The 23,031-nt window shown below is 46.7% G+C and overlaps 1 protein-coding gene, 1 long non-coding RNA gene and 3 other non-coding genes across 6 annotated transcripts; 1 reads left to right on the forward strand and 4 right to left on the reverse strand.

The window, feature by feature from the left end:
• Positions 1-9,860: 9,860 nt before the first annotated feature.
• On the reverse strand, positions 9,861-15,706 carry LOC116091306. 2 transcript variants are annotated; one of them, XR_004119002.1, is made up of 6 exons: positions 15,601-15,706; positions 15,141-15,277; positions 14,690-14,782; positions 13,413-13,562; positions 11,071-11,146; positions 9,861-9,900 (listed from the first exon to the last, which is right to left on the reverse strand). It is a non-coding gene; the product is annotated as an uncharacterized LOC116091306 (long non-coding RNA). The 2 variants fall into 2 exon arrangements; XR_004119003.1 differs by having other exon boundaries at positions 15,141-15,396; positions 15,601-15,686.
• LOC116092697 lies at positions 10,399-10,528 on the reverse strand. The gene has a single exon (XR_004119424.1). It is a non-coding gene; the product is annotated as a small nucleolar RNA SNORA71 (small nucleolar RNA).
• LOC116092699 lies at positions 12,535-12,663 on the reverse strand. The gene has a single exon (XR_004119426.1). It is a non-coding gene; the product is annotated as a small nucleolar RNA SNORA71 (small nucleolar RNA).
• Positions 14,021-14,152, reverse strand: LOC116092696. Its single transcript, XR_004119423.1, has one exon. It is a non-coding gene; the product is annotated as a small nucleolar RNA SNORA71 (small nucleolar RNA).
• Positions 15,707-20,644: 4,938 nt separating the features above from the next.
• On the forward strand, positions 20,645-21,072 carry LOC116092490 (40S ribosomal protein S26-like). Its single transcript, XM_031373735.1, has one exon. It carries the CDS (start codon positions 20,645-20,647, stop codon positions 20,999-21,001), a length of 357 nt encoding a protein of 118 aa, XP_031229595.1. The 3' UTR covers positions 21,002-21,072.
• The last annotated feature ends 1,959 nt before the right edge of the window (positions 21,073-23,031 follow it).

Raw genomic sequence — 23,031 nt, forward strand, 5'->3', positions numbered from 1 at the left:
AATGATAGGGCTCCCCCACAAAGCCCCCCAGTGCTTCAGGCATCATTAGCTCAGGTAGTCTCGGAGGGGCCAGATTAAGAGAGATGTGAACCGGGTTCTCAAGGCCCATGGTGGCCATAATCATTTTCCTATTATAACTATAAAAATCACTGATTGGTTTTGGCACTGATTTTTTTTCAATCTCTTAATTATCTTTTTAAATAGCTTTGCATTTTCAGAAAAAAAAAGAGTTTAAATAGTTATGTATGCCCTTCTCAGAGGATATCATAAGACAATCTGCACAAACATCTGAATAAGGCCTTTTGTGTGGGTAATTGGACTATAACAGTGCTAATTTCATGGTGTCAGTCATCATACAGTGACTAGATAGGAGAGTGCCCTTGCTGAGCAGAAAGATGTGCTGTGTGGAGGGTAAAAGGCCAGCAGTCTGTATTTGACTTACAAATAGTTCATGGGTAAGTACATATATGCCTGTATGTATTTCTACATATATTTATTTTGAGATAGGGTCTCATGTAGCCCAGGCTGGCCTCAAACTCCTTATCCTCCTGCCTCCAACTCCTGAGTGCTGGAATTACACGTGGGCACCCCCACTCCCAGTTTATGAGAGTCTGGGTGTGGGACCCAGGGCTTTATGCACATGAGGCAAGTGCTCTACCCACTGAGCTACATGCCCAGCCCTCCCTAGGCTGTCATGACCCTTTGTATAACCCTCGTACAGGAATTTTTTTTTTGTACTAGTCTTCACAATTTTTCAAAAAGTCTGAAATTAAGCAAGATGACAAGCTAATTCCCCCCGCCCCCCGCCACCACCCAAATCAAATAAATGACACTCTAACGCAATTCTAGGTCCTGCTGCTCAAGCTTCCACTCCCCTTAGTAGGTGCCAGGCAGGTGCGAATTGCTTTTTCAGGTCCGTGTCCTTGAATTTTTGGCAGCCTGTGGAGAAGGCGCTGTCACTGCCCTTTATTTGCAGGTGAGAGAACCTTTAGTCTGGTGGGATGGGAGTCGGGGTGCCCAAGGTCACCCTGCTAACGAGGGATGGGATTGGAATGGGCTCTTTCAATTGGGAGAATAAAATATCCAAGAGGTTGGAGCCGTAGAAGGACTGGGGTCCTTGGCCACGGCTGTCAGCTGAATCTTCAGTCTCCTTACAACATGCTCACAGGTCACCATTTGTGACATGCTCTGCTCACTGTCCCCATATGGCCTTGCCGCACCTCCTCTTCTGGGACACCCTGTCTTTTCTCCGAGCCTACCAATGAGGGAGGACCTTTTCTCCCCTCTACAGTTCCATAGGACAAAACAGTCCCTATCTCTGGGACTAGCCCACTTTCTGTCTCCTGCTGTAATTCTTTTAGTGAAGGCAGAAATGTGACTCCATGGCAGACTCCAGCTCTGGACCCAGATCCTTATATTCCAAACCCAGGTTTTCTGCTACTGGCTGTGTGATCTTGAGTGAGTTACTCCACCCCTCTCAGCACCTCAGAAACAAAACCACTATTATAACTCAGTTTGTTATACAGAGCTAGGGAGAAGTCAATACATTGTCTGGCAAACAGTGGTAACTGAAATCTTTTTTTTTTTTTTTTTGGTTGTTCGAGACAGGGTTTCTCTGTGTACCCCTGGCTGTCCTGGAACTCACTCTGTAGACCAGCCTGGCCTCAAACTCAGAAATCCGCCTGCCTCTGCCTCCCAAGTGCTGGGATTAAAGGCATGCACCACCACTGCTCAGCTGGTAACTGAAATCTTAGCTACTATTCTTGTGCCCTTTCAAAATGTCAGTTTTACATTTTTTTCCCAGATAAATTGGTTACAAGCATGTGTCCAAGTTACATTTCTAGCTTGCCATAGAACCCAATCCACAGCTTCTTTTGGGAAGGTTTTTGGGAAAAGAGAATGGTTGAATTACCATTACTAAATATAATAATATAAGACATAAGGTGTGTGATAATCACTGGGTGTTTGCGTAGTTGATTTCCCTAAAGAGAGGTTCTAATCCTGTTAAAATTTATCAGAAAATTGTTTAAGAACTGTCTTAGTTAGGGTTTTACTAAAGAGACACCATGACCAAAGCAAGTCTTACAAGGAGTATTTAATTGGGCCTGGCTTATAGGTTCAGAGGTTCAGTCCATTATCATCAAGGTGGGGCATGGCAGCATCCAGGCAGGCATGGTGCAGGAGAGGCTGAGAGTTCAACATCTTCATCTGAAGGCTGCTAGCAGAATATTAGCTTTCAGGCAGCTAGGATGAGGGTCTTAAAGCCCACACCCACAGTGACATACCTATTCTAACTAGGCCACACCTCCTAAAATGCCACTCCCTGGTCCGAGCATATAGAAACCATCACAGGTATCATGAATACTAACTGGCCCCTTGGTGGTGGGACAAGGAGGTGGTTCTGAGTTGCATCAGGAATTTTATCCCAGACCCTACTGGGGGTGTCTCTAACAACTGCCACCATCGGGGCTTGTTTTTTTAATTTAATTTAATTTAATTTTATGTATGTGAGTACTCTGTCTTCAGACACATCAGAAGAGAGCATCAGATCCAATTGAACTCAGGATCTCTGGAAGAACAGTCAGTGATCTTAACCACTGAGCCATCTCTCTATCCCCAGTCTCTTTCTCTCTTCTTTTCTTTTCTTTTCTTTCTTTATTTTTTTTTTTCGAGACAGGGTTTCTCTGTGTAACCCTGGCTGTCCTGAAACTCACTCTGTAGACCAGGCTGGCCTCGAACTCAGAAATCCCCTTGCCTCTGCCTCCCAAGTGCTGGGATTAAAGGCGTGTGCCAATGCTGGCAGCCCAGCTCCTTCTCTCTTCTTAATCAGAGTGACCACAGCTGACGTCATTCCTCTTTCTCTACACTTCACTCTGACCTGGGCTAGAGCTGTGACAGGCCCAGCTTGAAGCATGTCATGTTTGTTCCTGTCTCTCCCACCCCTCACCCCCAGCCCCACTTCCATTTAGAATGCTCAGTTATACGGCTAGGCTGTGCAGATCCTGCTGTGGGATAAGCATGAGAGAGAAACACACACCCTCCCCTGTCCCTCAAGACGAAAATAAAAAGGTTTCACAGGGGGACAAGGTCACTCCCTCTCCCCACCCCACCCCCCATGTGGTGGGGCAGCTGTTTGCTGTTTGGGTAGACAGAACTCGGTAGGGCTGTCTTCCCACTATCATAGAAGAAGGTTCTTGCCAACTTGAAGATAAAACACAAGAGGCCGGCAGAGGATCAAAGCCTTGTTACCAAGCATGGACTCTTTTCCTCTGACAAGATAGTAAAGGGCTGGACCCAAGTTGTTTATCCATGTTTCCTGAGAGATTTATGGACATTTTTCCATGGCATGAACAAACAGATGGAGTCGGCAGCTCGACACATGCTCCTCTGGAAGGAGCAGGCTGCCTTTCCTTCATGAAGGCTGCTTCACAGGTGGGCAGAGTCATCTCCAGGCTCGTGTGACGTGAGGTGAGGTTGGTTCTCAAAGTGTGGTTGGTCCGTGAGCAGTGGCAAGAACTTACTAGAAATGAGAACTCTTGGGGCTAGAAATATGGCTAGGTGACACTTACTGCTCTTCCAGAGGACCCAAGTTTGGTACTCAGCACCCACGTCAGGCAGTTCACAACCATCTATAACTCCACCTCCAGGGGATCGAACACTTGTCTTCTAGCCTCTGCAGGAGCTTGCACTTAATACTTAAATACATACATGCACATAATCAAAAATAAAATAAATCTTCAGAAGGAGAGACCCTTGTCCCCACCCAACACATACAGATTCAGAACTGGCTGGGGCCCAGTGATCCTGCTTAAACACGCCTTCCAGGGGCTGATGCAAACTCAAATTCACATTTGGGGAGGGGTGAAATGATAGTACCTGCTCCTTTCCTTATTTCCTACCATATTCTTTGCCTCCTGTCTCCTCACACCCTTCCTCCTCCACAAAACAGCAATACCTTTTCAGAGACCCCTGAGGTTCAGCCTAACTGCCCCAGGTGTGTGCAAGCGCTTCTGCTACCAGAGCCTTTGTGCTGTCTCCTCTGCCTGGAACATGCTTCCTCTAGAGAGAGGAATAAATAGGAGGACCGTTTATCTCAAGCTTCTTGAATTCCACCTGCTCAGCCATGGCTTGCTTTCTTGCCTGATGTACAGGAGTGCGCCCCACTCCTGCCCCATCTTTCCCTCTGATTCACTTCCCTTCTTTCCTCTTGCAATGGTGTGATCCTTTTACCCATCCCCTTCTTCTACCCAAGACAGAGGACTGTTGGTCTCTGCCCATCTGTGTATTCTCCCGGCTGGATCCTTTGCAAGCTGCCCTGCCTAAAGAGCAAGGAGACACCTTGATGCTACCCTGTACCACGATTCCAGAAGCAAAGTAAAAACAGAAGTAAGAACCAGAGAGAACAGGCCCTTGCTGCCCAGGACCCTAAGGATGCTTGGGACAAAATGTCACTCACAGGAAAAGAACAGCTTTGAGAAGAGCCACTATAGTAGCTATCAAAGGAAACGGTGGCTTCTAGAGGGTGAAGACTAGGGACCCCCCCCCACCTCCACCCTATGACATACACTGATTCTTTTTTTGTTTTTGTTTTTTTAAGGCAGGGTTTCTCTGTATAGCCCCGGCTGTCCTGGAACTCACTCTGTAGACCAGGCTGGTCTTGAACTCAGAAATCCACCAGCCTCTGACTCCCAAGTGCTGGAATCAAAGGTGTGCCCTGCCACACACTGATTTTTTAGATAAATCTTTGTCAAGTGCCAGCCATTTGCCATGGCCAGTCCTAGATCCTAAGAAGACAGAAATGATACCACGGCCTCTTTTGGCCAGCTCTCCTGTAGACCCTTGGCTCTTCAACTCCTGGGCCTGCTTATCATCTTGCAGGTCCTCTCTTGCTGTGGACTGAATAGGGTCACCATCTCCCCCGTTTGTATGTTTAATCTTATGGAATGGGGACAGGAGGATAAGGTTCTATGAGGCAAACTGGTAGAATAGATGTCCTTATTACAAAGGTTCCTGGGAAACCATTCTTGCCCCATTATGTGAAGATACAGGGAGGCCTTTTGCAGGCCATGCAGAAAACTCCCATAAGCCACTGCAGCAGCTAGCACCTTGACCTTGGATGTGTTAGCTCCAAATCAGTGAGAAAATTAATTCTATCACCCAAGCCAGCAGGATGTTGTGTTTTGCTATGGCATCCCTGACTGATACTCCTACCTCTGCCCCACCAGTATCCAGTTGTTCTGGCTACTCTACAGGCTGAGGTGGGGGACACTGTAAGAGGTGGCTTCTTACAGTGACAAGCAGAGTCTGTGATTTCCTTCTTCAGCGTTCCAGTCACATACCTGTACCCTCCGAGCCTGAGCCCCGACAAGGCAAACTGAGCCTTCATGGTCTCTGGTCTTACGCTTTCTGTTCCCTAGCAGAGACACCTTCCTTAGACTCCCACCATAGTTCTCCGCTCTCCTACTTCCTGTCCTTCAAGGTCAGAAAAGCAACACACCTTTCTTTTGTGGCTCACAGTTATACCCGCATTCTTCCTGGTTCCAATTAAGATGTGAAGAATGGACAAAAGCTTATCCCTCACATATCTGAAAGTGGCCTGGGACAGACCATCCAGTCTGTTCATTAGTAGTATCAGGAGCAACGGACAGGCCTAAAGAATCCTGCCTTGCTATTTCATTGCATGGCCCTGTGTTTCAAAGTCCAAAACTGACATTTTGGTCTCCTTTGGTGAAAAATATACGTAAGGCATATTAGAAGAAAGATTACATACTGGGAAAAGCAAAACAAAAAAGCACACTAAAGCTATATATATTACATATATATATATCTCATTGTATATATCTATGCACACAAGCATATATATGCATATATATGCATGTGTGTGTGTATATATATATATATATATATATATATATATATATATATATATATCCATTTTCAGCACAAGCAGGTATTGTGTCTTACGCATTGCCCTCCCTGACTCTAGCTTCACTTATCTAACATCACACCTTCATCCTTCCACATTTGCTCCAAGAGTTCTTGTCTTTTGTCTCCACCTCTATAACCCAAGTTGCGAACGCTTCTCATACAGCTCCTAGTCTGCCCCCTAAGTGGCTACCCTGCTTTCACTTGCCTCGCCATTCTCTGTTCATCAAACAGAAATGAAGAAGGGTCTCTGAAAACCAATCTGCTAATGGCAAGACGCCTGCATCCACTGGGCATCTCCACTGGGCACCGCTGCTCCTGGGACCAGGGGCTGAGGTAATGGCTCTCATCTATGCCTTCCCCTGCTTGCCTGCGGACATAAACATGTGATCAAAAAGGACGGTAGGGTGGGAATGCTTTCAGTGGCGAACCAAGCTTCCAGGGCTACACAGAGGGACCCTGTCTCCAGGGGAAAAAAAATTAAATAAAGAAATAAATAAATAAAAGATTTATCGGAGACGGAATTTAACTTGTATGATTAAGTTCACTACAACAAAAGGTTGTTGAAGTCAGATACTGCTGTCTTATCAATCTGCTCCAGACAGCAGAACACAGCAAAGGAGACAGTGGGGCCCCAGACATTGCAAATTAAGTTTTAAATTCAGCTTTGGCGATTTTCAGTAACAGAAATAAAAAGTTCAAAAGGACTGGGAGAAATTATTATAAACACAGTAATGAGTACAATAAATGATTTTAACCTGGGCAAGCAACACCCTACTACCTTAGAGCAGCCCCATCCTGAGGGTTCTAAATGGGGCAGTGCCAAAAAAGGACCACCCTGGGCAGCGGTCTAAGAGGCATTTGCACAAGAAACCTTCTGAAGGGATCAAGTTCTACCCTCTTTAGTGAATGGGAGGAGCATTCATACCCAAATCTCCATGATTAAAGCCCCACCACCACCACCACCAAGGTGCTCCAAGTCATTCTTAGTGACCCCTTACAAGGTGTGAAGGTGTGTCTCTGTACATTCAATTGTTAATTCTGCGCCATTCAGAGAGCTAAATGCTGGCAGGATTCTGGTTTCACCACTACCCGGCTTTCTATTTTGTAAATATTTGTTCCTCCTCACCCACCTAAGGCAATCTAGAATTGTACGACTGGCTGTAATAAAAAGCTGACAGACAGTAGCTGGGCAGGAAGTTGAGGGAGGATCTTCTAGGCAGAGGGAAAGGCTCTGCTCTGGGAGAAGCAGAGGCAAAAGATTCAGTCTCACAAGCGGTGGACAGACTGGTGAGGAAGGAACAGAGGCAGATCCGGTGGTTACCTCAGTAACAGATACCCTCAGTTCCCAGTGGCAGGTGGGACACTGTAGCAGAATGAGTCACATGGCAGGTGGGACAGTGTAGCAGCTCTGGACACATGGAGGACGGGACAGTGTAGCAGCTCTGGACACATGGAGGGCGGGACAGTGTAGCAGAATGAGTCAGGTCAGTCTGAAGACTCCTCAGCACAAGGCCTAAGCTTTAAAATAGTAATAAGTCTCTTGTGTAATTATTTCTATCACTGGCGGGTCCGAGATAGACCCGCTATATGTACCAATGTTTCTAACTTTCTTCCCAACCAACAGCTCCATTCTCTTCCTTGATCATTCAGAACTCTTTAGTAAGTAAATCTGTATAGTAACCAATGTTAACGGGAATGGCCAAAAGCTAAAAATAAGTACCATCAATCTCAACCCAGTAATATGAGAAATCTTCACATAAAAATTGAAGAACATTCCTAGACCTTTCTCTAGCTCAAATTTCAGATATCCAGGATGCTTATAAACCATTGCAAAAGCAATGTCAAGTATCAAGACAAATCCTCGAATACCTTCTCAGGATGGAAAAGACCACCCCACTCAGATTGAATAACTAAAATAAAAAACTAGCTTTTGTGTTCCCACAACTTCAGAAGCATTTGAACTGTCCACATCTACAGCTGCCTAACAAGCTCTTCACTGGCCTTTTAACTGATGGCTCATCAGTTAAAAATGAATTCTGTCCTTGCAGGGGTCAGTTCAGTTCCCAGCATTCAAGCCAGAAGGCTCATGCCCACCTCTAACTCCCAGTCCGGTGATCAAATATGATCAAATATGCCTTCTATTCTGTGAACTGCACACCTGTCTATATGGACACAATTCAAAAAGCAAAATTTAGAAATTCTCAAACAAGGAAAATGTGTAACTTTTAAAAATTTATTATTTACCTGTTTGTGTTGAGAATTAAGCCTAGTAAGCACGTTTACCATCTAAGCCTTCCACAGGTCTTAAATAGAAAAGCCCTAGTTATAAACCCATCAGTAATTGCACCTTTTCTCTGGCCCTATTGGTATCCAAGTTACTCAACCGTTTCTTCTCTCCCACCCTACCTAGCATTCCACCCAGTGGGGGCACTTCTGTTCCTTAAGGGCCTCCAAAGCCAGTCCCTGAGCATACCCTCAGTTCCCATGGCAACGACTCCCACTGTCCACAGTAACCTGTTCTGTCAGGAAGTCGCTCTGAATTTATATCCCAGTCCCTTGGCCCATTCATTTCCCCAGTTCTTAGCAGTGAGACTTCACTTCTTAGAACTCTGTGACACTCTAGCCTTCTTTACTGACACAGGAACCGTCCCCAAGTCCTGACCTTGGCTGTTGAGCAATGTCTCAACTCTCCCAAGCCCTAGATGCCTACAGGCTACCAGCCCAACCATCCACTTCCAACACCCCGAGCCCAAGCTTCAGCACAGGAGAGTGACGGACTGGCGCTAGCCTTCCTTTCCACACCAGCCCTGTGAGTTCACAGACTGAATTAACCTATGAGGTTTATTGCACAGCTATTAGGGAGAAAACAGGAAGTTGGCAACAAGTTCTTGTCACTAGTCATTCCACCACTAGCAGATGGTCACAGGGACAGAATATAGCCCTCTGAGGTGTTGGTGTTAAGACCTTGTATGCCAGAGTTTCCCGTGCCTGAGCCAGTGACTAATGTAAAAGGTTGTTCCCGATGTGCCGCGGACTGGGTTCGTTGTGAGGACCCCAATTTCCACGGGATGAGAATTCTGGTTAGGTGGGCAATAAGTTGGCGGAGACACAAGGGTGTGGTAAATCTAAATGTATTTGTGCAAGGTGAGAATCAGGCTTAAATACCATATAGCAAACAGGACAGATGTCAAGAGTCACGTAGGCAGGTGGGGGTTACAGCAGGGGACGCAAGACTGAAGTCAAGTAGGCAAGTGACCCCCACACCAAGGTTAGCAGGGTCTGGTAGCTAGGTGTGAAGCAGGAGGAAAAGGAGTGGAGCCCTCCCTGTTGAGGTATTTTGATATTTCTATGCTAATTCTCTGGTTCTTGCTGTGGGAAATGACCAGGAGGTTTTAATCTAGCATTTCCTGCTAATTCTCTGGGTCTAGCTGGAGGCAAGCAGTGGGGAGTTCCGACCTAACACTTTGAGTGAGGGAAACCCTTCATTACTCTCTAGTATGTAAAACTTTTCTAACTATTGTAAACTATCTGTTGCCCTAAGGAATGTACTCGACCTCTGTTGCTAGCTCTGGCGTGGCAGATACTTTGAGAGAAATTGCAAGCTATGGACAGCTTGGTATTAAACTAGGATAGTTGGAAACATTGTGCTGGCCAGAAAACAGTGCCCAATCTTAACCATTAACGAGTCATTTCTTGGGGTACTTTTATGCCTAATTATATGAGGGCGTGTTGATGACTGGAAAGACTAATCTGGAACATGTCTGAGTTAGGGGATACCAGCGACTGTCTAAAATCCAGGAGGCACAGAATCCTTTTGGATTCTTATTGCCTCTTATCCTTTATCGAGATTTTTATCCCCGATATTTTGGATGTGACTGGAGTAGACGAGTGTGCGTAGCACTGATGCTTAGGAGGAGACGTCTCGAGGTTCACTCTGAGCGTGGTCTTTGGTCCTCTGGTGTCCACAAACATCTAGAAAATGAGGGGGGGGGAGGAGGGAGAGGTAGAGGGAGAGGGAGGGAGGGGGAGAGAGAGAGAGAGAGAGAGAGAGAGAGAGGGAGGGAGGGAAGGAAGGAGGGAGAAAGAGAGAGAGAGAAATGATGCTTTGGATCACCACACATTGTCACATAGCTTCTGGCACTGTTAGCTAATTAGGAAGCTGATAATAGGTCAGAGGTATACAGGCTTAGAGACCAGAGTCCCTGTTAGCCAAGTTTACTCTTCTCCTGACACTGCATGTGGGAACATGCCAGCCTTCTACAGGCCTCTCATCTGCAGCCATGGAGGGAGGATGTGACTGGGGCTCATGGGATATTAGCAAAACTGTGCCAGAATAAAAGCCCTCAAGGCAGAGGCCAGCTTCCATCTCCCTTTCAGAAACCTCTGGACACTGCCCAGCACTGGGTAGAGGACACTCAACGAGCCTGATAGCAGCAGCCAAGAGAGCAACAGGCTGTGAGAAGGAAGATTTGTTCGAAAGCACCAGGGTTTGGTAAGGACAGCAGACCCTCCAAACACGGGGAAAAGGCTTTCCGCATCCTCTCCCTGCAGTATCAATGACCAGGGCACCGGCAGCCCACAATCACTTTCGAATACAGGGGCAGAAGGGAAGTCATAATGGATGGGCAGCTTAGGAAAGGGCCAAACTGGGACAAGTGACCAGGAAAGTGATCATAGGTACAACCTCTAACAGAGGTAGCTTCCCAACTCTCCAAGCTTTTTAAACACGAACCCCCTGGAGAGCTGCTAAATACTGCTCCAAGGGACAGTGGTAGTGTTGCTTCAGAGACCACAATTTGAGAACCATTACTCCAGGGGTCTCTTACTAAGACAATGAATGGAAACGGACAAGTCTGTGGGGATTTCTGAAGACTCACTTGTCAGGAAGTCTAGGGTTGGACTGCTCCCTAGTAGCCCTTCTCAAGTTACTAAGCACTGCAGATCCCCATGAAACCATAAGGCATGCAGCTTCCCGGGGCTCCTGTGACCCCAGAGTAGCTCTTTACTTCACACTCTGAAGATGTGGGGAAGTGAGGTGGCAGAGGCTGGGGGAGGCATGTCCCTGCTGGCCTCTGCTTTTCTTTACGACTGTGGCCTTTGCTGGACTACTGCAGCTCTCTAGTGAGGTGTCTGGATTCATACCTTCAAGGGCCCTGTTCCAGCCTCTTTTGGAAAGCCGACACTGCTGAGCACACGTGGCAGACATCAACTGACAATCCTGCAGAGACAAGCCACACTCAGGACCTCATAGTCAACCAAGATTTCACCAGGAACCAAGACACAACTACTAGTTGGGGGTGGGCGGGATACAAGGCAGCTGCACTAGCTTTTCCCCAGAGCCCCTTCTCCTCCATGCTGGGCACTCAAGGCCACACCCTCAGCACACCCCCCAGTCCCCCACTTCCATTCTTTTCCTTTTGACGGCACCCATCCTCCACAGGTGAAGCCTGAGTCTTAAAAAAAAAAAAAAAAGAAAAAAAAAGATTTATTTATTATTATAAATAAGTACACTGTAGCTGTCTTCAGATGCACCAGAGAGGGCGTCAGATCTCACTACAGGTAGTTGTGAGCCACCATGTGGTTGCTGGGATTTGAACTCAGGACCTTTGGAAGAGCAGTCAGTGCTCTTAACCACTGAGCCATCTCTCCAGCCCGCCTATGAGTCTTGATGAGTTTCTTTCCTCACCCTGATTACACTGTAACCTCTGATGAAGTTGGCTTTCCTGCTTTTGGTTAGGGAGCAGTCTAGCTAGGTGTGGAGGTTTGAATGAGAATGATCCATGCCCATGGGCTCATATATTTGAATACTTGGTCCCTAGTCGGTAGAACTGCTTGGGATGATCAGGAAGTGTGGCCTTGTTAGAGGAGGTGTCATGGAGGGTGGGTTGGAGAGCTTTGAGGTTTCAAAACCCATGCATTTCAAGTAGCTCCCCGCCTGGAGGCTGGTATCAAGATGTGAGCTCCCAGCTACTGCTCAAACATGGCCATGGCTGAAGCCATACTGGTTCTAAACAGACTCACCCTCTGAAATTCTTAGCCTCCAATAAATTCTTCATGGGCACTAGGCACACATGATGTACATACATACATGCATGTACTCAATGGATTCACAAAACACATGAAGCAAAAACAAATGAAACAAAAGAATGTCAGATTGCATTTCGATCTGCAAAACCATGCATTTTAAAGAAAGCTCCAAAGGCCGGACAATCAGCAGCTCAGATGGCTAAGACCGGTGGCTCACACGTGATGTCAATACATACATCGGGCCAGGAGGGACACGGACGGGGCTAGGAAGTGAGCTGCACGTTCTGTACCAGGGAGCTCCTTCTCTGGACTATTACATGCCTGCCCCACCCTCGCACGCACAAAGCTCCACTCACATTTCCAGTCCAGTCCCACATTTCCTCCTGTTATCCCCGCTCTGTTCCTATGTGAAAATTTAGGGAACCTGTCTAGGGACCCTTTGGAAATCTGTGCTGACCTAGCCCATGCAAATACCCCAAGTTTCTGGAAACAGAACACCAAGTGGCAAAGACACAGCAGTGACTCGTGTAGCTTCCAGAATGAGCTACACTTCTGTAAGGCTGCAGAGAAAGACACAAGTGTAGGAAAGCTCCAGGACCTGGAGGGGTCAGGCTAGACCCAGGAACTCGGAACACGTCTTTCCGCATCCTTTCCCTGCAGCACCAATGACCAGGGCACAGGCAGCCACGATCACTTTCGGATGCAGGGGCAGAAAAGGACAAAAGGAAACCTAGGAAAGACAGGAGGCAGATGCCGGGCCAGAGGCGAGCCACGGTGAACATGCGGACCCTATAGTTAAGGGAGAGTCAGTCCTGAGAAACCTCTATCTTAGCTTTGGTTTTCCAAGTCAGGAAATGGGAGGTTCAAAATAGGTAAGACTGCTTGTGGTGGAATCCAGGGACTAGTTAGGTATCAGTTGGTCACTTGATGGGGGTCACTCGATGAGCCGTGCTTTCCAGGCCAGAAGCAAGGCACACATGTGGATGCACTTCTGCCACTGGCGGAAGAATGGGTTCTGCTCTGCTAAGGGAGGGTGCCTCAGGAAGCCTAGTGATGCTCCAGACCACCCTAACTCTCTATCATCCAGCTAGGAATTTTCCCTCCACTGCTACCCAACACAACGACAAAGATAAAGGAGAGAGGGAGATGGTGACACATACGGGTGTCTCCAATGCCTACATCCACCCCCTTGCCCTTACAACTCACTAACACTCACCCCTGTCGGGTATCTCCTAAATCTCCCAGAGAGGTGGGTGGGAGGACCCACACACCACTCCCTACTCATCCTCCACCACCCCCACCTCCACCCCCACCAAAGCAGCAGAGAGGGCTACGCAACTCCAGGGATTCAAAGGCTGGGGCCCCAGATTGGACAAACCATCCTTACATTCTCTCAAACACTGATCCCTGACCAGGCTGACCACTGATCTCTGAATAGCGCTGAGTATGGGACTTACCTGTTATGGCCTCCTGAGCTGCCAGTGGACCCACTTCCTCTCCGGAGAAGGGACTGGAGCTCTGGGGAGATAGGTCTGATGATCCACCGCGCTAGCTGCTCAAAGGCACATCAGGGCATGGCGCTCTGGAGTGTATTGTCTCTCCTGGCACTGGGCATATAAGAGTAGCACAGGCACATCATTTACTCTGGATGGTCAAGCCCCTATTCTTGCCTGTTGTCACAGGGTGGAGAGAAAAACCCCTCCCAAGTGGCTACCTAAGGCAAGGGTCAAAACCAGGCCACGAAGGAAGATTCAAGGAGGGAGCACCTCCAGGGCCTCCCTGTCAGGGTGTTTACTCCGTTTACACGTGACAGTGCCTTACAGAAAGTGACTGTCCCTTGGTCGTTCACTTGCTTAGTCAGAACCCTGACTCTTGACTAACAGAACACGGCAAGATGCACGCTAGAAGTCAAGGAATGGAACCATTTTCTACAAGTTCTCAAGTGTCCCGAAGAGGTGACAACTGGATGTGGAGGCTGAGAATGCGTCTGAAGGAAGCAGCCAAAGTTTGAGCTCCCTACTACTGCTTTACAGAAAGAAGTGCCAGTGTGACAGGCAGCAGGCATTGTGGGAAAGCACCAGGGTTTGGCAAGAACAAGTATGGATCCTCCAAACACGGGGAAAGGCTTTCCGCATCCTCTCCCTGCAGTATCAATGACCAGGGCACTGGCAGCCCACAATCACTTTCGAATACAGGGGCAAAGAGCAGAGGGCAAGAGGAGAGGGAAGGCGATGGCCGACGAGCTGAGTAATGGTTAAACTGGAAAGAAAGAGACGGACAGACAGGCAACAAAGGAAAGAAGCTGCTCTTAGCGGAGCAATGGTTTTTCCTCACAGAGAGCTTGGAAGACTGGCTGGGAGGAAGTGGCAATTCGAATGAGCACCAGCCACTAGACCTGCAGTAGACCCAGCACTTAGATAAACACAACCTGCCCAGCTGGCAGAACTGAGGTGACAGAACTCTTATGTCACAGAAGTAGTCCCATTTTTTTTCAGATGAGGAAACCAAGAACCAGAAAAGACCCGGAAGCTAGCAGAGAGCAGTGACTGAGATCTGGATAATGCATTTGACCCCCAAATCCTTCCAGTTCCTCTCCATTCTGCTGTCAACCCATCCAAGTATAAAGCAGAGGGGCACAGAAGGGACGGTGGGAACATGGGACACGCAAGACACGGATCCCAAGGGGATACAGCCAAGAAGCAGGCACACCTCAAAGCACCCAGCCTCACCTTACCTTCACATACTTCCGACTATAAATGAAGAAATTGCATCAATCTATCAAGATGGAGACAACTCTTATGGCCACTGTAGATCCCGGCTGTTATTTCTGCAAAATGAATAAACAAATAGAAGCCCAGGTGGGCCACCTGAACAGCACCCAGTTAACCGGCAAGCAGAGAATCCCAGACGCAGAAGCTGCCAGGCAGCAAACCACGTGTCATGGACACCACCCCTCCCCCCATGCCTTTCCTCTGTAACCCCCACCATGCAACATGAACCCGACCGTCCCCAGAGTCTTGCCGTTGGGTATTTCTGGCCCTCACCGAGACTCTCTCTGCACAGTGGCTTTGTCGGCCTTTCTCAAAAGTAATCAGACCTCCACACCAACCTTCTGCTGATGCCCATGGGAAGGCCATATTTAGAGGCACCCGGGCTTCCAGTTGCACCGGAACAGCAGCACTTACCCAGGCATCCTCTCCCTGGCCAGTGGGTGCCCATCACTGAGTTGAAGGGAGTAGGGGGCTCCAGCTGCTGCAGAAGTTGTAATCTGTCGACCCAAGCAGCTTCCATCTGTCTCCTGGAGGGCTGCGCAGTCTACAGCCTGGCAGGACAAGGGAAGAGGCTGCAGGGCAGGGCAGAGGGGGACCCAGACGCTGCACCCGGGGTCCTGGGAGCGTCCTCAACTTAAACCCTGGTCAACGGATTCGCCTTGGTAGGATGCTAAAAACATGGAACACAGGTCGTAAATACCGACCCACTTTATGTAGGCGACAGACGTGGCTTTGGGGCTTCAGATACTCAGGCAGCGAAAAGCACGTTGCTTGAGGCCCTCCTCTAGACCCAGACCAGACACCCACCGACGGCCCGCAGCCCTGTTTCCTTAATGGCGGGAACGGCGCTGCCCATGCACCCCGCGGCACTCACCTTGGCGCCCTGTATTGGGAAGACGAGCAGACAGCCCGGGAACACGCAAGATGTCTGTAGATTCGGGCGGATGGCATTGGCCAGAGAGGAAACACGTGTACGCGACAGGAAACTTCGATCTTACGATGGGACGCCGGCGGAAGTACAAATGATAAAGCTCGTTGCAGCCTAGAGCAGCATCTCCCAGCGGCGGGTCCTCCATCGCCCCCTGGAGAAGAGGAGACTAACAACTGTTTGAACGTATTAAGTTAATTTTTTAACAAAGATGAGTTTTAGAAGGAAACGTTCCCTCGTTTGCCTTTTTTTTTTCTTGTTTGTTCTGAAGCAGGTCTCCCTTATTAGCTACTGATTCCATAGCACCTGGCTCAGTGGTGCCGAAAAGTAACAAATGATGACTTACAGTCATGCTTCTTTAAACACCACCACAGGAGGTCAGTGATGGCTTGAGGCTGGCATATGAAAGTGATGCGCCCAGAGACGTGGACATAGAAAGAATGCTTTCTTAACCGACTATCTAAAAATCACAAGGCAGATGGAACGATCCCCTTAACCAGAAAAATCCCGATCCAAGTAACAGAGATGACAGACGGATGTCTGAGAAGGAGCTCACGTGTCTCCAAGTCTTCACACTTTAAAACTCTGCCTGGATCCTAGGTCAAATGTGGCTCTTGGCCCTATGTACAGCAACTCTGCCCTTGGGTCTAAAGAAGGAACTCCACTGAAAGAGTCCAGAGGCTGGCTAGGTCAGAAGAAAACAGAAATCCGGATTTGTCCTGTGCAACCTTGAAGGAAATGGAAGTCCTAGATTCCATACTTGGGAGATGCCCATAGGGTTCTGAGATTGCACATTGTGCATCTCTGTGATAGGAGAAACTGTGAGATCTTGCTGGGATATACTGACCTCCCGAATGCTAGGCGTGTGACTTTTTTTTTTCTTTAAGATTTAATTATTTAATGTCTGAGTGCTCTATCTGTATGTACACTTGCGTGCCAGAAGAGGGCATCAGATCCCATGTGATTGCTGGGAATTGAACCCAGGACCTCTGGAAGAGCAGTCAGTGCTCTTAACCTCTGAGAAATCTCTCCAGCCTCTAAGGATGACTAAAAGACAAAAGATAGTCTGGGCTGGAGAGATGGCTTAGTGACTAAAAGCGATTGCAGAGGACCCGAGTTCAATTCCCAGTACTCATACAGAGCGCCTAATGTTTGTGTCTGTAACTCCAGTTCTAGAGAAATATGATGCCCTCTTCTGGGCATTGTGAACACTGCCTGTGTGTAAATGTGGTACACATAATATTTCAGGCATAACACTTGTAGGCATAGCATTAAAAAAATTTTTTTAAGGCAAAAGGTAGAATTAATTCTAATGATGTATTTTTATGAATTCAATACTGTAACAAAATATTCTGTCAGCATTGTCATGGTTAATATTGCCAACTTGACAGGATCCAGAATCACCTAGAAGATGATAGGCCAGGCACAGCTGTGAGGGACATCTAGATTAAGTTAGCCGCTGGGCATTGTCTGTAAAGGAATGATCTAGATCACAATAAATGAGATGAGAAAGCCCATCTTAACTGGGTGTGGACAGCACCATTCTGTGGTCTGGGGTCTTGAGCTGAATTAACTGGGCAGTATCAATTGTTATTCTTTATGTCCCAGCTCTGAATGCAGCACGACCACCCACCTCAAACAGAACTTCCCTCCCATGATAGACTGTACCCTCAAACTGTGAGCCAGAATAGCTACCCCCACAATTAGCTGGCTTTTACAGAGCAATGAGAAAGCAACTGATGTCATCATACTGTGGGTTTTTTTTTCTTTCTTTCTGGATACTGGAGGTTATACCAGTACTAAATGCTGCGTTCCTGCTGTGTGATTACTTTGTCGCTAAGCCCAAACTCCAGCCTTCCTTTAAATTTTAATTTTGAGGGGCTGGAGATACAGTTCAGCAGATAAGAGTACTGATCCCTCTTCCAGAGACCCTGTTTCAATTTCCAGCACCACATGGCAACTCACAACTGTCTGTAACTCCAGTTCCCAGGGACTGGACACCCTCACACAGACATACATGCAGGCAAAACACCAATGCACATAAAATGCATATATATATAAAATTTAATTTTGACATGGGTCTCACTAAATTAAGCAGGCTGGCCTGGAAGATGCCATGTGGGGGGAACTCCAGTGGGCAAGTGAGCTTCCTGGAGGTGATCCATCATGTTGCACAGCTGTGGTGGACGTACTCAGAGAGGCACAGCCCCTGAGGGTTCGTTCCTGGGTTGCTTCTTCCTGTTTGTCATTGCTATATTCCTCCTGTAACTGGCATGATGTGAACGAGCGTGAGGAGACCCTCATTGCTTATAGTCTGGTGTGATGGCTTCATGGGAGACAGCTCACTCTCTTGGTCAATTTCTTCTACAGATCAATATAAAGATGAACTTTTATAGAATAATGCTATCTACATGAATTAAGGATCTTCCAGAACATCTGGCTTGATTTAAATAGTTTTAGGAAGTGAAGGCGGTTGATAGGAAGATTCGGGAGATGGTTTGGGTGGTTTCACCAGGAAGATTAATAATAAAAATAAAGGAGCAGAATGTGCCCCTCTTTGTAGAGTAGTGGGGTTGTATAGGGCTAAGAAAGGATACAGTGACCTTGCACGCAGTACCAGCACATGGCTGTACTTGTGGAAAGGAAAATAGGTTTGAGACAGGTTAATGATCAAAGAAACATTCACTCTAGGTTGGGTCTGAGTTCCTTGATCTTGTGGCCTAAGGATATGGTCATAGGTTTTGGTATGCACCATGAGAAGGCAGGATTATAAATGAAGAGTAAATAAGAACAGAGAATAGGTAGGGCAGTGGTGGCACACGCCTTTAATCCCAGCACTTGGGAGGGAGAGGCGGGCAGATTTCTAAGTTCGAGGCCAGCCTGGTCTACAGAGTGAGTTCCAGGACAGCCCGGGCTATACAGAGAAACCCTGTCTCAAAAAAGTAAAAACAAAACAAAAGAAATGAATAGAGAATAGATAATTAGCCAGTTTAGCAAAATAAGGTTTCATTAAAAATAAAGTAAGATAAATGATTTGTTTCTTGGTAAATACAAATTGCCCTCAGCTAAGTATAGTGGAAAACTTGGCTTGAGGTTAGGATGAATTTATAGAAAGATAGATCAGAAATGTTCAGTTAGGTGTGGGTTTCAAAAGAAGACTGCATAACCAGTAACATGTAATTTCCTTTTATGTAATGATTTTATCTGGTTACAAGAATATGTGTTTGTGGTGTTTGTTTTTGGAGACTATGTAACTTGTGGGTATGAGATAATCTTTTTTTTTTTTTAGATGTATTTATTTTATGTATGTGAGTACACTGTCACTGTCTTCAGACACACCAGAAGAGGGCATTGGATCTCATTACAGATGGTTGTGAGCCACCACGTGGTTGCTGGGAATAGAACTCAGAACCTCTGGAAGAGCAGTCAGTGCTCTTAACCACTGAACCATCTCTCTAGCCTGTGTCTTTTTCCTTATGTAGACAATTTCTGTCTTAGGTGGTATAAAAAAGTTAAGAGAGAAAAATAAAGTTGTTGGAGCCTTGCTTCATCCATCTTGTGTGTGTGTTCCCTTTTTTCCCCGGCCCCAGAGAATTAAGTTTTGCTCCCTCAGAGAAAAAGTCTGAGTGCTTGGCTGGTGACTCTAGACATCCTCCCGAATGCCTGCCCTGTCAAAGCTGGTGTCGAGAACCAAGTAGGACGAACAACTTGCTGAATCCAGCCTACCGGCTAACACAATCGCAATGGGTGTGCCTTGGAGAGGCAGAACCCTAGGATTGTGTGTCCAGAGGACTTCATACTGCTCTTGAGTTCTGCTCTGCTTGTTGGCCTAGCATCCCTCCTAATCTAAGAATTGTATGAAAACTCTAAGGGGCTTCCAGCCCCTCGCTGAGCATCTCTGGCACAATAATTATGCTTGATCTCCTTCAGACACTGCTGTTGGAGCAGATTAATGATTCCCATCTCCACCCTCAGAAAGAACTAGAGATGTAGATTGCTATCGATGACCACCACTCTTAGAAAAGAATTTGGAAAAATTAATTGTTGCTGCAGAAAATCTTGGGGAACAGTTTGAAGTTCAGAAAATTTAAGCTGTGGACTTTTGAGGTCAGGATACAAGGATAAAGGCAACCTAATTAGCATTGGCCGACATGACTCACTAAGGCTGGACTGGTGAGCATTAATTTTTTGTATCCATTTTTGCCCTCAGCTTCCTGATATAATTTAATAAAAATTGCTGATGAGTAGATGTGTATTCTGAGGATTTAAAGTAGAAATAATCATTTTTATATAAAAGTTTAGATGTGTGACTCATTTCAGATTTTTGTGAGATTACTTTTTAAAATAAATAATAAAATAATTGTTCCTTTCTTTATAATTGCAAACTACTGCCTGCCAGTAAGATAAAAATAGTTGAGAAAATTACCTTGCTTGCTCATACTTTGTTCATCTATAACCAGTTGCTTAGTTATGAGTGTGTGTGTGCTCTTGGCATAATTTTTTTCATGTTGTCTTAGTCAAGGTTTCTATTCCTGCACAAACATCATGACCATGAAGCAAGTTGAGGAGGAAAGGGTTTATTGAGCTTACACTTCCACATTGCTGTTTATCACCAAAGGAAGTCAGGACTGGAACTCAAACAGGTCAGGAAGCAGGACCTGATGCAGAGGCCATGGAGGGATGTTCCTTACTGGCTTGCTTCCCCTGGCTTGCTCAGCTTGCTCTCTTATAGAACCCAAGACTTCCAGCCCAGGGATGGCACCACCCACAAGGGGCCCTCCCTACTTGATCACTAATTGAGAAAATATCCCACAGCTGGGTCTCATGGAGGCACTTCCCCAACTGATTCTCTGTGATAACTCCAGCCTGTGTCAAGTTGACACACAAAACCAGCCAGTACACACGTGTATCAGGTAAAATGTGTTTTCATGTAAAGGTTTTGGGGAAACACACTTAAAAAAAAATCATTCTTTCGAGTCTTGGCTCCAAGATGACCAAAAAGAGAAGAAACAACGGTCATACCAAAAAGGGCCGTGGCCATGTGCAGCCAATTCGCTGCACGAACTGCACCCGGTGCGTGCCCAAGGATAAGGCCATTAAGAAGTTTGTCATTCGGAACATTGTAGAAGCCGCTGCTGTCAGGGCATATCTGAAGCAAGCATCTTCGATACCTATGTATCGAAGCTTGCTTCCCAAGCTCTATGTCAAGCTGCATTACTGTGTGAGCTGTGCCATCCATAGCAAGTTCGTCAGGAATCAATCCCAGGAAGCCCAGAAGGACCAGACACCCCCACCACGATTCAGACCTGCTGGCGCTGCACCAGGACCTCCACCAAAGCCCATGTAAAGAGGTGGTTTTGCAAGGGCGGAAGGAAAACTTCATGGAAAAATAAAATGGAAGTTCTACTTTAAAAAAAATCATTTATTATAAGAAAAATAGATAATCACATTGTAATTTCTATACTGCTTAAAAAATTTGCTAGGATATATAAGAAAATAATTTATAGAGCTTGCTTGGTGGAGCATCCTGAGGTTTGCATATCCATCCAGTGTGTGTGTGTGTGTGTGTGTGTGTGTGTGTGTGTATGTGTGTGTGTATGTGTGTGTATGTGTGTATGTGTATGTGTGTGTATGTGTGTATGTGTGTATGTGTGTGTATGTGTGTATGTGTGTGTATGTGTGTATGTGTGTATGTGTGTGTATGTGTGTGTATGTGTGTGTATGTGTGTGTGTGTGTGTGTGTGTGTGTGTGTGTGCGCGCGCGTCTTTCCCTCCTTTTCTCTTTAAAATTTTTATTGGCCTTTGGTAGCCCCCAAAGTTTTTTCACCAGCCTACTGTAGGTCCTCAAAGGAAATCTTCATCAGCCCCCAACCCTGGAACATTCTGGATGTCCACAGTTAATCTCAGACTCTATACCCGGCCTCAGTTTACCCTGGATGTCAAAGCTGGTCTTTGCCAAGCTGGCTTTTGACACTGCCCCTCAATTCATTCTGTAGCTCAGGGAGGTTCAACAGTAGAGGTCTTGAATTTGCAGTCCTCCTGCCAGCGCCTCCTGAGTATCTGGGGTTATATAGGCCTGCATCAGCAGACCCACATTAGTTTTAATTTTTACATTTATTTACTTAGTGTGCAGGTAGGTGTAAGTGTGTGTGTGCTCTTTCTCTGTGTGTACGTTTGTGCCACGTGTACGCACATGTTCACCCATGTGTGCACCTGTGGCAGTCAGTGGACAATTTATGGGAATTGGTTTCTCTCCTTCAACTGTTCAGTTTCCAAGGATCTAACTCAGCTTGTCAGGCTTAGCAGCAAGTGCTTTTACCAGCTAATTCACCTCACCTGCTCTTATTAATTAATTAATTAATGCATGTGTGCCAGAAGTGTGGAGGTGCCTGCAGATGACAGGAGAGGGAGTTGGATCCCCCCAGAGTTGTGGTTAGAGGCAATTTTAAGCCACAAGACATGGGTTCTGGGAAGCAAACTGAGGTCTTCTACAAAAGCAGACAGTGCTTATGACCAATAAGGCATTTCTCTGGGCCCTACCACACCTTATTTTTAAATGAATGATGTATTTATGTTTCCATTTTCTTCTGTCTGTACGAAGTCTTTGGAACAGTGGTGTTTTATGTTTACATCATGTTACGACTCTGGCTACATTTCTCAGGTTGAGTAGCCACACATAAGCTGAGCATCCGTCTTTGGAGGCTGGGTCATACACACAAGGAAAAGCATGTCTTAAAGACATGCACAGAATCAATCAGCCCAGCAGTTTGCTGCCCAAACACATGCACACTCTGACTCTGGCCCACTGCACAGAAGCAAGAGCCTTATCTTCACCTCCGTTGTCCAAGGCTAGTCTGACTTCTCAGTGCTGGGCTCTTTCAGCCAAACAAGCCAGGTGGGCTAAAGCCCATTCTTGGGGAACAGCTTACCATGAAAGTCCTGTCTCTGGACTGTTACATTCTTCCGCTGCTTCGTTTCCATTATTACTGAGACAAAGCTTCCCTCACATTCAGTATCACACATAACATCCGGAAGACATCTTGACTAGTTCACTCTCCATTCTCAGTGTCCACAGGAAGTAAGGCATACAGGAAGAGTCACTCTTGAGACCCGACGTGGTGAGAGGGAATTAAGGAGGCAGAAGCAGCAATGGAAAGGAGGGAAACTATGAATCACACCTTTTAGGATGTTACAGAGCACAGGCTTCCTTCCACAGTGCCAGTCAATGGGGAAGTCCTTACAGTTTACTCCACCAGGCTGTCCCCGGGTGCCGCAGACCCGGATTTCTTACGGGGTCCCTTGTTCCTCGGGACGAGGGGTTCTGGCCAGGTGTGCATGGGATTCAGCTTTGACAAACAGACTAGACACGAGTGGTGT

The sequence above is a fragment of the Mastomys coucha genome, unplaced genomic scaffold (genome assembly GCF_008632895.1).
Source record: "Mastomys coucha isolate ucsf_1 unplaced genomic scaffold, UCSF_Mcou_1 pScaffold15, whole genome shotgun sequence".
Classification (NCBI taxonomy): domain Eukaryota; kingdom Metazoa; phylum Chordata; class Mammalia; order Rodentia; family Muridae; genus Mastomys; species Mastomys coucha.